The sequence below is a fragment of the Coenobita brevimanus genome, chromosome 24, assembly GCF_032717465.1.
Source record: "Coenobita brevimanus isolate Jiangsu-jjx chromosome 24, ASM3271746v2, whole genome shotgun sequence".
NCBI lineage: Eukaryota > Metazoa > Arthropoda > Malacostraca > Decapoda > Coenobitidae > Coenobita > Coenobita brevimanus.
This window is the reverse complement of record NC_136977.1, coordinates 60095334-60112780: the sequence shown is the minus strand read 5'-3', so window position 1 is coordinate 60112780 and position 17447 is coordinate 60095334. Positions and strand designations below refer to the sequence as shown.

Below are 17447 nucleotides of genomic sequence, written 5' to 3'. Positions count from 1 at the left end.
AAAGATGTGCAGAAGTGCATCTTCAGGTATGAAGAGGATCCATTATTAAATATGGAAAATATGATTACATACTGTACATGATAGGTGACATGTGGAGGTGTAGGAGGACTACTGGGCCTTAGGATAGGCAACTGCCCCCAAGAAATAGGCCCTGAGCCTTTGCCCAGAGTCGGTCACATTAAAAACCAAAAAAAAAAAAAAAAAAAAGGTTACATTAGGTTAAGATAACTTTAGTTATGTTAACAAAATAGGTCAGGTTATGATAAGAATTATGAAACCCTAGATTAGGTATGGATAGATACAGTAGGCATTGATAAGGGTACGGTAATTTCATTCAAAAATGGCATTCTTAGATGGTGTCCATCTGTCTTTGAACACCATAAGATGGTGTCCATTTGCAAAAAACAGTTTATTAAAATGCTTGTCACTACTTTTAAAAGAAAAAAAAAAAAAAACTCAAACTCAAAAATGCAATAAGAAAATACTTATAAAGAATCCAACGAAGTACTAATGCAAGAAAAAAAACAAGAAAAAAGAAAACTGCAAAATAGCATGGTCCTGTGTCTCCTACAAAAAACCCTCCATTTGTTGGCATGACAGTAGCCTATACAGCCTCAAAGCTACTTAGCCAATCCAATGTCGGTCAAAGAACTGGCTGTCTTTGGTCTGATTTCTATCACTCTTGAAAGAGCGTGGTATATACCAGGACACGTGGTATATACCAATGCTGCCCAGCAAACGCGTCCTGGGAGTATCATTACTCTCTAACGTCACAATAAACTTACAACCAAATTACATCCAGCAATCATTCAATAACCTGATTATGAAGTTGGATTTACTCTTCCTTACCTACTCTTTAGTGAATAAGGAAAAATGTTAGAAAGACAAGCATTTAAATCTCGCTTCGGCGACCATTGTGGTGGCGACTCTGGCCCACTAGCGGCCAGGCGGAGGCGACCTAGTCAGGCAGACATTCTTAAAATGGAGACAATGGCCAACCGTAGCAGTCTTTCCCTCTCTCTCTCTCATTTAATGATTAAACGTCGACCTCAGTCAACTGCTGCAGTCAAAGGGATATTTATTAAGATCAAACATTCTTTGATAACATTCTGGATTAGCCTGCTGTTTTAGGCAAAACAGGGACAGCAATCCAAGCAGCGTATTCCGGGTCCAACTCCTTGAACTCAGATACGAGCACGGACTTGGGTTCATTTGTTCAGGACCGGGCAAGAGCATGCAAACAAGGGATAAGGCTCAAACCCTGGTTAGCCAGTCTTACACGTATATTACAAACAAATACACAATAAGTACATAAGGCAACACTATTATACTGGCACAAGTATGGTGTATCTCACAACAAATTTCACAGCACTAAATATCAAGGTGGGGGGGGAATCAATATTCCACAGGGTTGACACTATAAGTATTACACAGGGGTCGTGATACTACAACTGGGGCACAAGTATTGCAGTGGGGACACAACATTACACATAGTATGTAATCACAGGGTCAATGGTGCTATGGAAGGGTCACAAGTGTTACACAGGGGTCATGAGATTATGGACAGGGCACAAACACTACACAGGGTATATACACACAAAGTCCGTGATACTATAAGGGGCACAAGGGTTATAGAGGGGCATGACACTCTTGGTGGGGTGAATAGAGTTCATCCAGGGTCTATAGCACTATGGACGGGACACAAGTGTTGCACAGAGTTGATAACTCCACTGATGGAGCACTGAGATGCACAGGAGCTACACCGCAGATAAGTACAGGTGATGGCCCGGTGTGGGAGGAGGGCCGTCAGGGGTGCGCTCTCGGTAAGGGCGCCGGTCTTGGGCGGTGTACGCAGGAGTCCGGTGTAAGCTGGAAGGCGGTATGGTGGACGGCCCTTACCTGGCTGGGGCCCTAGGAGTGTGGTGGCCCTCGGGACTGGGGCCAAACAGGGCTAAGAAGCATGCTGCACAGCGCCTGCCCTTGGCCATGGTGGGAGTCCTGGAAAAGGGTCCGGGCTGGTCCAGGCCTGGAGTAGGCCGCGGGGCACCCCTCAAGGTCTGAGGGCTGTGGTCTCACCAGGAAGGGAAGGTCGTCAGGGGTTGTCTGCGGCCACTCGTCCTTGAAGATTCCGTCTGCTGCTGGGGGCGTCGGGGGCTGGGCTGCAGGGACAGGACACCCAGGCTCACAAGAGGTCCGCTCCAGACACTATCCAACAGGAGTCCTGCTGGGCAGCTGTCTCCCCCCTTTGTAGATGAGGGGGAGCAGGAGGGGCATCTCGCTCGGCCTCTGGAGGGACGGGCTCAGCCAGAGACTGTACCCTCATAGGGAGCCTCCGGGGTAGTGGAGCAGGGACGACTAGTGATCTGTCCCTCAGCCTGGCAGGACCGATTGACTCTGTCAGAACTCGACTCTGTGGCAGAGTCGGGAGGACTCTCCTTTCATCTGGCAGCTCTGGTGGACGCTACACAGGTTCCCTCCCGGGGTAGTGAACAAAGGAGGGGTAGTGGACAAAGGAGCGCCAGTGGACTCTCTCTCGGTCCGAGAGGTCTGATGAATTCTGTTGGTCGTCCTGGGGACAGCAGGATGAAAAAGTCCGGTGGACTTTCTGGCTTCTGCGGAAAGTCCGATGGACTCTACCGCCCTTCTGCTGCCGGGGGAAAGTTGCAGTTGGGGGATGACTGATGGTCTCTCCCCCGGTGTCAGGTCTGATGGACTCTTCCATGGGCCAGCCTCCCTCCTTGGGACTGCACGTGAAGGTCGTCTGAATGATGGTCCGAGATGCCTGCTCCCGAAGGTGGGTGGCAGAAGAAGGAGATCCAGTGGATGTTCCTTGTACAGCAGGTCTGATGGACTCTACTGTGATGCTGCTCCACTGGGGAAAAGTAGGGCTTCAAGGACCGGTGGTCTCTCTTCCTCTTTTGGAGGCAGGTCCAGCGGACTCTGCTACTGAGGGCCTACTTGGAACTGTATTGGAACAAGTCCCACCCCGAGTATGGCGAGCGTTGTCCTAGTCAGAGGGTAGTGCACCTGGCCGATGCACTTCAAGTGGGTCTAGCTGGGTGTAAGAGGGGCATAAGGTAGCTGGGGACATGGGCCGGTGTAGTGCATGACACCTGTAAGCCTCTTCGTGGCCTCTTCTTGGGGTGGGTGTCACCTCCCTGTGCCCTCCTCTTGGGGTGGTGTTGTCAGGGTCGCTCTGTCGGGTGGGTATTTCAACTACTCTGTTCCAACAACACACTTGATCCACTTGTCAGTCTGCTTAAATCTGCAGAAACCTTGAAAAACAGCGTTAATCGCACAGCCAAAAGTGTATTTACGGCAGCAGCATCTATAACATCCGTAGCAAAAGATCTACTGAACGTCCTTCAGTATCCTGAGGCGACTGTCTGTCTAGACAATGTATTCGTCTGTCAGTGGCCAAATGCCTTAATACCGGAAGGGGTGGCAACAGACGAAATCATCTCCATATGAAACAGTCTTTCATTAGGCTGCCCTCTGTCCAGCTCCCCACTTCCCCCCCTATGTATACGTCCACCTCTCCACCCCATCTCAACTTCCGTCTTCCCCTCCCCTCGCCCTCTCCCACTCCACCTCACTGATATACACCTTTCTTGTCAGTCTCTCATTCTTCATTTTTTCCACATGGCCAAACCATCTCAAGGTACTATTTCAAAACTTTTCGGCACATCCACATCAATCCAACAAAACTCCTAACTTCCTCATTCGTCTCTCCACGTTAACTTCACACGCTCCTCTCAGATAACATATTTCACCCTTCTCACCCTTGTCAGTTGTGTCATTCCAGCTGAGTTCCACTTCACCTTCATACATATGAGTGGAGATCATAATACCGTCATGCAGCGACTTTTCACCTGCATGTCCACTTCCCTAATCTTCATCACTGCTTTCAGTATAGCTGCAACTTTTCTTTCATGCTGTACCCTTTCTTGCACTTCATGCTCTAAGCTTTCATCCTAGCCCATCACACTACCTAAAATATTTGAAGGCACTCGCACTCCCCCATTTCCTGACCATGCAAGGAGATGCTACTCCGCCTCTATTCGACACTTATTCTCAGCTGACTATCTTATGAGTCCCTCTGTATACAGGTCTGCCTCCTCTTCTGAGCTGTGGCAACTGGATGTTATCCAGTATGCAGATCTTTGCAGTGCGACTGAAGCTAAGTTCTTTCCAGTCATGACCTTTTATTCAGAGTTTAGGGTGCTACCCCTCTCCAACAATCGTGCTGTGCTTTGCTGTGCTGTGCTCTTCCATCGTCTTCTCTGTTACCCTCTTTGCCACCCACTTTATGCTCTGTACTGAACTGTGCTCGACTGCAGTCCTCTGAGCTGGCTTCCGGTCAGAAAGCTATTCTTTGTCTGTGACCTTCAGACTTATGACATGTTCTCCATCCCGTCTCCTCATCCCTCCTAAGTGACCTCTGTTTCCCCGCTCCCACTGTACAGAAATTTGACCTGTGCCAGTCTTCCCCACAGAGCTCTGTGCCATCTTTCGGTTGCTGTTCTTTGTGAAGCACTTTCTCCCTCGCCAGCCAGAAGTCTTGTACTGCACACAGATTCACGGTCATCTAAATGCTTTATCCTCTCTGGATGACCTTCTCGCCCCAGGCTAATCCATGTGGTCCATTCCCTCCTCCTCTTGTTTTTTTCCTTCCTAAACCATATGCCTCGGGCAGATCCCTTCCCATAATGGCACTATCCCTGATGTAATGCCTCACATTTCATTCCCTCTAGTTTGTTCTTTGGGAATGCTTGGCTCCCCTTCGGTTTGTTGACCATTTCTTCTCTGTTCTCTTTGTTGGCCGTGTTTGTGTTTGTGATTTGGCTGTCCGTTGGCAGACTCTGTAACACACATGATTTCCGAGGGCCAAAGTACAATTCTCTGCCAGTGATCTAGGACCCCTCACTGTTAGTTGCAAAAGGGTAAAAGGCCATCTTCTGAAGTGTGGCCCCTTACTTGTACTCATATATTCTCAAGAAGGTGGGTTTCGTGAAACAAGACTGTGCCTGCAGTTTTAAGTAAGATTAAACAGTCAGTTGTTTAGGGTCTGTTCAGTGCACTAGCCGTGTCATGTAGTACATTATGTTTAGAGTACAGTAAAACTACCAGTACCGTATTTAGCTATAGCTTTACTGTCTTGAAAAAAGTAGTATATATACTGTGTGTGTATATATATATATATATATATATATATATATATATATATATATATGGAGTCGCATGTGCTGACATCTGTGTTTACACGGTTGAAGAATTTTCATTGTTTTAAGGAACTTCAGGCCTCATAAGGAATATTCTGAGGAAAGTGCAATCTAAGGAATTTTATGAAATTTTAGCCATGATCTTTAGAAACCTCTGTTTGGCCGTACTGTGAAGTGCTTGTATCCATCCATCCATCATCCAATCCTACATTGCCCCATGAGGAGCGTAGGAGCCCGGGGCTAGGCAGTTGGTCTTGACATTTAAGAAGAGAGTGAGTGTAGTACAAAAAAAATATGATGGATCAATTTTATGGATTCATTTTACTTACGCCAAGTTATCAAATTAGGCATTTTTCTTTGAGTAATCGGACTTACTATGAGAGCTTTTAGTTTACGTATGCTAATTAAGAGAAAATAAAACAGCTTTAATGAATGAAGATCACCTATGCCTTAAGAAATCAGTTCTTGGGTTGCAAGTATTAAATAAAACATAAGTAGCTGTAAACATGGTCAAATGTCACTATTAGATTTTTTCATATGCTGGTGGTAGCCCCACTTCTCAGATTCGCATGAAATTCTCAGAGGAAGTAAGGAAAGAAGTCAGTATGTACAGCTGCAGCTTTAAAAATCTAGCTCAGTATTTCAACTCTTTAATAACAAAAATATCTTACCATCTGGTTTTTTAAATATTTATAGAAAAGAAAAAATTATCCCAGCTCTCTGTGTTAATAACAACGTAGGTTATCTCGTTATTCTTCCAGCGACCACTATACCACTCACACACACACAACCACTTGCATGAGACCAACAAACTAACACATAAATTATATTACTACTGCTCACATATGACATACTGTACACATCTGGTTTGACACTGTCCTTCCAAAGTGGAGGAAGGAATAATGTCCGAGATGATCTCCCCTTTCCATCTTCCACTGAGGGTGAAGAGTCCTGCTTAGAGAGACTTTACTTTTGGCTATTTGGATGAATTTGTTAATGAATTAACCCACTCTTACCGTGGACATGCCTCGTGGTCAGGTTCGGATGAAGCCTGATTATGTAGCCAAGTGGTCGAACGTGAAATGGAAGGCGAACTTCTGTCCAGGGAAATACTTCCCCGTTGGTGGCTGTTGGGGGAGTCGTGGGCGGGGACGCAGTGGCATGGCTGCTCATTCCTGGGATCGGTTCACCAGTATATGTGGCTTCTGGACATCCTGAGAAAATAGAGTAACGATATTAATGTGTTTTATCTTAAGCTAAATTACCAATGACGCGGATCCTATCTGCCATCCAGTCGACTTACCATTACTTTATTTCCCAAAATGGTAAAATGTAACATATACAGAGTGTGGCCTGCATCGACATTATACACTAGGGTGTAGTGTCGTGACCGATCAAGGGGCACATTTCTGGTTTTGTGCAAGTGACCGACTTAAATTCAAAAATGAACTCCAAAATTATCCCTCACACGCGGAACGCCTCCGTTTCCGCATGTAAATATGTACAAAAATCACACTGCGGCCGTTACTTCGGAAAGCTTTACACACTGAGATGACATTTGACCCATATGTTATCCATCTGACCAGAAAACAGTGATACAAAGACTAGAATGATCTTTTGGAAGTGTCTAGAGTCATATTTGATGTCTAGAAAAATAATTAAAGCAGTGAGAATGCACTATATTTTTTTCTTTTAATTTCAGGCTTTTGCTTAGGCATATCGAGGTAGGTGAAATTCTGTTTCTTTTGGCATTCTCATGTCTGTTCTCATGCCTTTTTGTTACCTTTAATGCTGATAATATATTTTTAGGTCTGTGTTGTGATACTAAGTTTTACTGTTAAAATGAGCAGGCAAAAAACACACACTTCTGCTAAACACACACTCTTTGGTTCTTCACCATCAGATCTTCCTCTCTCTGAACTTCCAACCAGTCTACAAGCTGGAAGACATTTTTTTTTTCTTCAAGAACAAAGATACCAGCAACAGGAGTGTTATTCCAGATTTAGCCCAAACACTTACTGGCCTTTGGAGATGTGTAAACATTCCAACACAGTCAAAAATGTGCAGGCGAAGCTCTTTCGTTTGATGGAAGAAGGCTCACATGCATCGAAACAAGGCATGCAGGCCCCCCAAACCGAGAATTTTGTAGAAAACTTAAACATCTATTTGATATAGCTGCGTGCCAATGTGATAATCTGTCTGCGTGTTGCTGTGAAAAGGAGATGAAAGTTCCACGACAAGAGCATGCCTTTCTTATCGACTAGAGACTCAGGCGGAATATGCAAATCGGTGGAGTAGATTGCAAGAGCAGGAATACAAGAGAGGATCGGATGCAAGAAAGACAAGAGAGGCAGAGAAAAAAAGAAAAGAAGAGAGGTAGCATCTTCTGCAGATGTGGCTGAATTAACTCCAGCAGAATCAGTCTCAAGTCGGCAAAAAAAAAAAAGGTTTGAAGATCAAAGGATGAGCGATACTGCCATGCAGAGACAGGACCATTACACGAATTCCCACTTTAGCTTTGGAAGAAGATCGGTACCGTGTGTCGAATAGGGCTACTGCAGCAATCGGTACCGCTACATTGGCTGACTATGACATCCTTTGTTTTGGATATCACAGAAATGTAATCGACCATCACAAAGTATGGAGAGCACGACAGAAGGTAAGGAGGGATTTAAGGGACGTAGCACTCTACCAGGATGAGGAAATCAATGTTCTACTTTTTTGATGGACAGAGAGGTGACATCAATCAAGATGAAAACGGGAAGCAAGTGGTATGGGACAAAGGAAACTGAAGACTGCTATGTGCTAGTCGGGGAACCTAGAACCTTCCGTGTAGACCATCTGACATTGAAACGTGGAAATGGCACTGCCATTGCGGAAGGACTTCAGAATTTGATTGAAGAAATGGATATTGCAGACAAGATAATTGCGGTGGGAGCCGATAGCACAGCCACAAACACAGGATGGGGAAATGGAGCCATTCACCAACAAGAGTGCCGCCTGTGTCGTCCTGTGGAGTGAATCATCTGCAGTCTGCATTTAAATGAACTTCCACTTCGCCACTTGTGCAAGAAATTCATTGGTCCAACCGAAAGTGCAACACAATGGAACAGTCCACCACTTTCCTCTACAGGTACTCAGTGTATTGTTAAAGTCCCCTTTCTTCCAGATGTTGACCTTAATGAACTGAGTTGTGATCAAGACTTCTATAAAATTATCAAAGCTGTAAGGACTGGTGTCACGGATGAAGATCTACGGAAGAAGCCTGGTCCAGTGTCACATCCAATATGGCTTACGACTGCCAGAAGAATTTGTTGGCTATAATATAACGGAACAGAGTAGTGATGAACTGTAATTACAGAGTTTGTCGTGTGCCACTACGGACCCATGTGGTTCAGCATCAAGTGTCATCCAAATTGCACAGATGGCCCAAAACATCCACTGGAGCAAAACAAGATACGGCAATTACTACCACCTGTCAGTGAGACCGTTGCTTGGTAGGTAATCCAAAGAAATGCCCTTTGGGCTCACCCTGAAAATATTTCATTGGCAAAGCTAGCAGATATTGAACGGGCAAATAAGAAATCGGCCACAGGCAGAATTAAAACCATCTGACAAGCCCATAACCATACACAACAGCGTATCAAAGATTTTACGCCGTCAAAGACCAATCGAAGTGCAAGCGATCTGAAGGATTTATTCAACCAGTCGAGAAGTGCATAACTGGGCCACCAATAAACGATGCATCTGCCTGATGATGAGCTCGGTAAGATCAGTGAAGAGCCCATTATTATCCAGATACCATGTCACTCACAAGGTGTGGAACGCTGTGTCAGGATGGTAACAGAAGTATCTGAGGGAGTTTATGGAAAGGCTGCAAGAGATGGCTACATTAGAGCGGTACTCAAGTCCCGTGATTTTATGCCGTCCTTCAAAACTAAAGAAGACTCATATCCGTCATTTACTCAATAAAAGTCATCACCTACACTATTTTTTTTTTTTTTTTTACCATACGAATAACATTTTATATTGTACGACAAAATAAAGGAGAAATGATGTCTCAAGACCTTGGGAACTTGATTCCAAAAGTTATAGCTAAATTGCAAAATTCACAATTTTGACATGCAAAAAAGGTATTGCGCTTGTTACAGCGAATTTTTGTTTTCAATTTTTTTTGAAATTCTGGAAGGTCTATTGTACAAAACATGAAATGTGCCCACTGATGTTACACTTCGCCCAGTGACACTATGCCCTATTACACACCTACTCAATCCACACCCCAAATTCATAAACGATTACGCATATGAATGACGGGGTAAGACAAACAACAAAATGTTTGGCCAGTGGTGCTTTCCTGCGGTAGGGGATGTGCAGATGAAATATTTTATTTTGTGGAAAACAGATAATAGAAAAAGCATGACGAATGGACTATACGATGTTTATACATGGTATTTATGGATCTAAATGAAGACATGGTTAAGAATTTTTATGACGATGACGAAAGCTGTGGTTCATGATTAGCAGTGGAGCGAGACAAGGGTGTCATGTAACTATGATGAAAGACTTGTGTGATAAAACAGAGTTATGGAAAAGGACATAAAGCTGGTGATGGCTATAGTCGTTGCGCGCGATTCTGAGGTTATTATCGTGCCCTGGCAACCTACCATTCAAAAGTGCGTCTGATTTCGTGTATAATATGAGACGCATGTGATTCGTGTATAATATGTTCGTGTATAATAATATTCGTGTATAATATATTCGTGCATAATATTATGATTCGTGTATAATATGATACGAAATCGGACGCACTTTTGAATGGTGGTTGCCAGGGTACGATAATGACAACCCCAGAGTCGTGCGCCACGACTATAATGAGGGATTACGTATTGTGTTCGTTGCTAATAGAGAACGAGACCTTTGCAGACTGGTTAGGAGTTATGTGATATATATGCAACATGGTCTAAAACTCAACACAGATAGGAATTAAGGAGTAAGGAAATCGAATGACTGGAAGGAGAGAGTGTGTGCGTACAAATCATGGTCACATAGAGATTAGAGAAGAAAAGACTTTAGGAAGGAAAGACACTCTCCGATGTTTACGGAGGTATAAGAAATACGCAGGGCTAGATACAATGCTAGCAGGGGAATGTCAGAGAAATTTTGCTCGTGACAGTACATGAAATGAAAATGCTTCATAACGGTGATTGCGATTATTCCTAGACTTAAGATAGTTGGTTTTCTCTAAGCTGTGTCGTGGTTCTGGACATTTTTATGAAGGCTTGCAAGTGGTAGAGTACTCTATATGCATGCCTATTTAAAATCAGCATCATCTCCAAAATGCCTCGCTCCACTTTACGAACCCCCTGACAGATAACGACGAAAGTTATTCTGCTCTTGCTTTTTTTTTTTTTTCCCCTCCCTCTCCAGTTATCCCTTTTCCTATTCCTTCTCCCTTATTAATGGATTGTGATGTGAGGAAAGCGGTACTGTAAGAACTGTGTACATTATATTTATAACTAGTGAAGCCAGCACAGATGCTGACATGTTACGTAAAATACTACAGTATAACACTATAATACACACAAGTCGAACCTGACCGTACCCTATGACCCTGACCTATGACTTGTTCTCACAATCGAATCTCTTCATCCTTGACTTCCAACAAGTTTGATTTAAATAGGATAAAAACTGTCAGTTGACCTTCCCATGTAACCATGGTCTTTGACCTACTGTTCTAAAAAACAACTGGTAGACCCCTTAGCTAATCCTCAACCCTTCTACCAAATCTGGCTCAAATAAAATCAAAAGTGATTTAGTTATTTTATTCACAAGCACATACACACGGGTTGAAGTTTGACCTTGCTCTGTGGCCTTAATCTCCGGCAGACTGTTGTTAAAATTTACTCCATTCTTGCCTTACACTCAACTATTCCACAAAGTTTAGTATGACTCGGATAAATAAGTTTACCTAGCCATGTGACCTTGATTTTTCACTAGGTGTTTTAAAAAACAATAGGTAAATCCCCTGCCTGGTCCTCAATACTTTTACCAAGTCTGGTTTTAATAGGATCAAAACTGTTTAGGAAAACTAGTACACAGCAACTCGGTAACTTACAACTTAGTCCCTTACTTAATTACTTACATCCACAATCAGTCAGTGACAGAGTAACGTGTTGAGGTGCTTGTCAGCATTACAAGCTGTGTAGCACAGAGCGCTTTGTTGCAATAACAATTTTTCTTCTTATTTTAAAGGGCACTTATTACATGTCTGTGATAGATCATTAACATTACAATTAACCCCTTCATCCCTGGGACACTGTTTTACATTTTATTCTGACCAACATCAGACGATTATAATCAACTTACGTGCCGTAAGATTTCCCAAGACTGTAAGCCAGGGTTAGAATCTCAATGAATCTTTCAGCCTGGGATTTTTTTTTATTATTATTACTAAGTTGATATGTCCCCAGGTTGTAGCTTTCATGAAAAGAAGACCATATACTTACCTGGCTTGGTAAAGGCAACAATAAGGGCAACGACAATGATGGCAATAAATCCCAGGGTGACAACACAACACGCACGCTTCTGAGAGCACACCATCACCGCCCCTGGCTCATACATGGCACGCTTGTTGACCATGAAGCCGCTCTCGTTGGGTGAGCCTGCAATACCACATTAGTGAAAATTACTATCCTAATAACACACACAAAGGGGTTCGTAAAAAGGATACTGTAAGTATATTCTGGTGCAGTACAGATAACACAATGAAGCTGATACAACCAGTTTACAGGACATAACAAATACAAATGACAACCATCATTCCTCAAATATCTTTTTATGAGGTCCCAAATCCATTTCTCTTGCATTAGTAGGCCATGAAGTCATTTTAGGAAGGTGACCAAGCCTTTGCACAATACCATTACACAACAGTGCAACAAAAGTAAGGAAACCATCTCGACACAGCCATAAGCCGAAGAGAGATGTGCTGTAAGTCACTGTACTTGTACAATTAAACTGAAACCCCATCTGAACACAATTTGCTGTTGTTATTGCAAGCAAAGCCATTGTCAAACCTATCTCTTTTTTCACGTCAGCTGCATTACTGGTCCATGCTGCACTGTCTCATTTATCCTATAAGGGTCAAATGGGGAACATGAGTGCACCTGTGACGGGACGAGACACCCAAGAAGATGCCTCTACAGTCTTCAGGCAAAGGAAATGTACGGCTTCAGCTTTGAAAAAAAAAAAAAAAATTGTAGGCTACTAGGGCAGAAACCAACAAGAGAGGTGAGTCCTGACTCTGATGTACTTCTGTTTCTCCATCAGTAATGGCTCAACACTATACAAACAGAGACCTTGTTCAGGACCTCTATTGGTATGGTTAAAGAAACAGATCTCAATACTCTCTTTATCAAACTGAGCAAGGATTTCTTAGTGACTGTACATTATAACACTGCGACTGTGGGTGGCTATGAACAAACGACTGGTTGGTCGTTGTGGAGACTGTCCGTAAAGCTTATGAATCACAATCGGGCCTGAGGTTTTTCTGTTTTCACGTCACTCACTGGAGTCGTTGACGCTCCGGTCCTGGTGGTCACGGAAATGAGGAATGGTATCACAATAAAAAGTTAAAATATCTTGACTAAGCTTAACAACAAATCATGAATATTAGGCATTTCCCCATGAACGTGAGCACCGAAACTCAAGAAGAATTACATTCTTGGTTAAGATTAGTCAAGATCAGTCGAAGTCATCTATCTATCTATCTATCTATTGCCAGACGCCTCAATCCCGTTTGGGGTGGCCACAAACAAATCGCCTCCAAGTCGCCCTATCCCCCGCCATTGCACTGCCCTGCTCCCAACTCACACCCCCCTCTCTCATTTACCTCTCCACCCCATCCCTCCATCTCATCCTCGGCCTCCCCCTCCCTCTTCCCCCCTCCACCTCACTCACATACACTCTCTTCGTCAGTCTTTCACCCTCCATCCTCTCCACATGGCCAAACCACCTCAGTGTGTTCCTCATAATGCTTCCTATCACATCCACATCAACACCACAACGCTCCTTTATATCCTCATTCGTCAGCCTGTCTCTCCATGTGATTCCACAGGGTCCTCTTAAATAACTCATTTCCACTGCTCTCACTCTTGGCTTGTGTCCTTCCAACAACGTCCAAGCTTCACTTCCGTACGTTAGAGTTGGTATCACAATACTGTCATATAGTAACTTTTTCACTTCCATGCTCACTTCCCTTTTTCTTATCACTGCTTTCAAGGAACCAGCAACCTTTCTTCCCTGCTGTACCCTTTCAAGCACTTCACCCTCCAAACCTCCATCCTTACTCATCACACTACCCAAGCACTTAAATGTACTCACATTTTCCAATTCCTCACCATCCAACCTCGCTGTGCATTCACTGACTTCACCTTTCTCAAAGACCATCACTTTACCCTTCCCTACATTCACCTTTAGGTTCCGTTTCTTACACACTCTCCCAAACTCATTCACCAAGCCTTGCAGCTCCTCTTCGTCTTCACTCAACAACACAGTATCATCTGCAAACAGCAGCACAGGGAGCTTCCAAACACCACCCCCTCCCACCAGTTATTCTCGAGATAATTTGACTTATCTTGTCATGTGATCTTGATTTCTCAGTATACATTACATACTCAGTATGCTGGCTTCCCTGGTGACGTATTAACTTCCCTGTGAAGTATGCAGTTCATTGGACACCGGCCTAATGTAAGTTGTATGGACGGTGGGGCTAACACTGCATATGATATTATAAACACATGATAACACGATCAGATGTTACAGCAACACCAATCCGAACTTTTGAACTGATTTTGACTTACAAAGCTCGCGACAGCGCAATATAAAGTTGTGTGTGTTGTGTGTGTGTGTGTGTGTGTGTGTGTGTGTGTGTTTTATATCATACTCGGCTGATAACTTTTGTACACAGGCCTTATTTGCCCCTATGTGGAGTACAAGTCTCTGGGGAAGGGGGACTTACCACATACAGGTCTACTGAGAAGGGTGGAGTCAAAAAGCTTTTCGTCTCATCCTCTCATTTCACTGACTCCTTAGAACCTCGTCTTCAAAGCAGTTTTTCATTTCCCTATCCTTTATATCGCTATTACTTTGTTGCTGCCCTTTTAAAGTTTCTGCTTTTATCCCTTCCCCATTACCAGGATACACAGCACCTGTCTGGCAGCAGACTCTCACACTTTTTGTATTCAAATCGTTCTGTCCTCCATGTCCTGTACGAGTTGACATCTGGGGAACCCTCACGCTGTCTTCTCAGTCATTTTCTCTCCTGCCTACGACCTCCAGTTTTATATATGCAATGTTTTCATGTATTTCTGAATGAACCGATCTTGATTTTTGTCTTTCTGTGTTCATCTTTTTTTTTTTTTTTTTTTTTTTGAGAAGGACAAATCTATAGGCCTGTACCCTTCGCCTGCTTCATTTCTGGATGGAAAAGTGGTTAAGCTCATATGGACTGACTGGGCTGGGCATGCTTCCATAAGCTCTTCGCAGTGCATCAGAACCGTACCTGAATGTACCAAATCACGCAAGGCAGATTATTTTGCATACTAGAGGTATACGGTGGAAAATGGGTTAGCTGCGTTATTGCAAAGCCGTGCCCTGCACTCAACTCAGTGTAACGGGCTAAACCACTGCGCCGTAATAAAAAGAATGACTCGGGTAAGTTCAAGATATTCAGTGAACCATACAGCTGCGTACGGATGGAGCAAAAGGGGCAAGGAGTTCTGGTGGAAGTGGTCAATTTGTCACTCCTGAATATGGTAACTGGGCAGAATAGTAACATAGTTGCCTGTACTGTGGTCAAAATTTACAACTAAGGAGGTGAGCACTGACCACAGAGAACAAAGAGAAATAATATCAACGCTTCAGTAAATTTACCTGCTGAACCCACTGAGCAATATTCTAATTTTCCTTACGTTTAAATGTAAAATGATTATTAGACTGATGGGATGACTGCGAATGGAACTAAACTAATAATAATAACAGTACTAAAATAGGACGCAAGAATATGGCGAGAGGGCACAAAATGCTGCTTAGGGAGTTGTAAATCAGCCTGACACCAGGCCAATGGCCATGACCCTAAACAAGGTTTGTACAGCAGATCTTTGTTAGCTTAGAGAAATAAATAAAAACTCACGTTGTGCATTGGTGCTTACGCTAAACTTAGTTAAGGAAAATGCAAGGAAATACCCAAATAAATGAGGGCGGTGGCAGTCAAGTGGTTAAATAGGTGGCACGCTGTCTGAAAGGATACGAGTTCGATTCCAGGCTAGGGGATGGAATAGTCTGATCATTTGAAATGACTTTCAGTAAGATTCACCGATGTCATAATAACATCCCCACTATCACATGAGACAATGGACGGTGGGTATCAGAGCTGAAGTGATGATATGTAGTGGCATGTGAAGGTGTGCTACATAGGGTTCCTGGACACAAGGAAACATCTTTGCCCAGTGTAATAAATGTGCACACAATGGAGAAGACCGAGGAGATGAACACGAGACCAAACACAATAAATAATGTTTACAAAATAACCTGTAGAAGACCAATGGTGTGGGGGTTGGATGAAGGTAGTTCTTTGCCACAATCGCAACCACGAAAGTATTTTACATTTCAGGGAGGATTTTAAGTTAACTTTACAAGGACTATGAGATTGCTGCATTTCTCTCCTCGATTATGGGCTGTGTGGAGACAATTCTCCCTTCCTCATCACTGTACTTGCGTGTGGCATTAGAGTGCTGAGGCTGAGCGTATCTCCGATGATGCCATATTGACCAACAAGTGAATAAAAAAAAAAAAAAAATTGAATTATCAGAACACACTGAGTTACGGTAAAACTGTTGAAGTACATTATCTTAGCGACTGCTCACCTTGCTTTACCTCACTCTACATGTGCACTGCAGGGACAGGAATGTTACTAAGAAGAGAAGAATACAGATCCAACATATAAGTTTTGGCTAGTGAAGCTTAGGAAAACTACAAAATAGGGTAGTTATGGTAGCAAGAAAGTTTAACAGATATTTATCTACATCATAGCATAGGAGAGAAACAGATACTTTTTTTTTTTTTTTTTTTTTTTTTAAGAGTACAGCAGTAGAAATATGAACGATAAAATTTTGCAGGGTAAAGATAAGCACATATATGCGAAACCATAAAAGCTCCGACTATTTTAACACTATGCATTCTGGATACTAAGACAGTGAGAGTGTGGTGTGGATGCTCCTCAACCAACATCATTAAAATCCTCTGGAATCTGTTACTGGCTGAGATGGACAAGGCTTGGTGCTTCTATTTAAATTACTAATAACTTATGCAAATGCCTAAGATAAGACCTTTGCTAGTAGAGAAAATGAAATAATTTTCCATGCTTTCTTTTATAAAGGAAATTTACTACATTGTAGAAGTTTATGCAACTAGGGATTTTTTTTTATCTATGTGCATTACATTAGAGAGGCATAGTTTAATAATCTTGCACAGAGTCAAACTTACCCTTACTTGAATAATCGGGATACTACTGCGGTCACTTTATAAAAGAAAAGGGTGAAAATGATAAGGAGCATGGACAAGAAAGCGACGTTATAAAATTACTTTAATTATACAGCTGACTGTTACTTACTGACCTTGTAATGTATGCTAACAAGTCTGATAACTTTAACTATATATATATATATATATATATATATATATAATATTAGGGTGGTCCAAAATTATTTTTCCTCCAAATATTTCTCAACAAGGTTGTTTTCATGCCTTACAGTCTGTATAGCCTTTCTGCAAAATTTGGTGCTATTCTGAAAAATTAAGAGGTCGCCCAACTTTGCACTATTCCTATATTCAAATACTGTACATTGTTTCAGAAAACAGTGACTGATTTTCATAACACACACAACATTTATTACAACTTTCAAAACAAAAGACATATCTAAATGTGACCATGATGTTCTTTCATTAACTGAGTTACTTTCCACTCATCAGTGTTTTCTTGGAAGCTGTGGGCAACCGCTTTCGGTGGTTAGCCACGAGTTGCAGGAGATACTGTTTCTGGTCCTCATTTCGGGTCATGGTGATACTATAACGCTCGATCACAGCAATACCACACTCCTCTACGTCACTGACGACCTCCATCTTTTGTGCACGTCTTTCAAGATCTCTGCAGCCAGCATCTCCGCGTCA

The 17447-nt window shown here is 42.9% G+C and overlaps 1 protein-coding gene across 1 annotated transcript in view; it reads right to left on the bottom strand.

Moving 5' to 3' along the window:
* Positions 1-17447, bottom strand: part of LOC145393456 (endoplasmic reticulum aminopeptidase 1-like) — a 172777-nt gene that overhangs the window by 134158 nt on the left and 21172 nt on the right. Inside the window, exons 2-3 of the mRNA XM_080267555.1 lie at positions 11729-11884; positions 6239-6436 (exon numbers count right to left, since the gene is read on the bottom strand). Coding sequence (XP_080123681.1) covers positions 6239-6436; positions 11729-11884 — 354 coding nt within the window. The remainder of the gene's footprint in view (positions 1-6238; positions 6437-11728; positions 11885-17447) is intronic.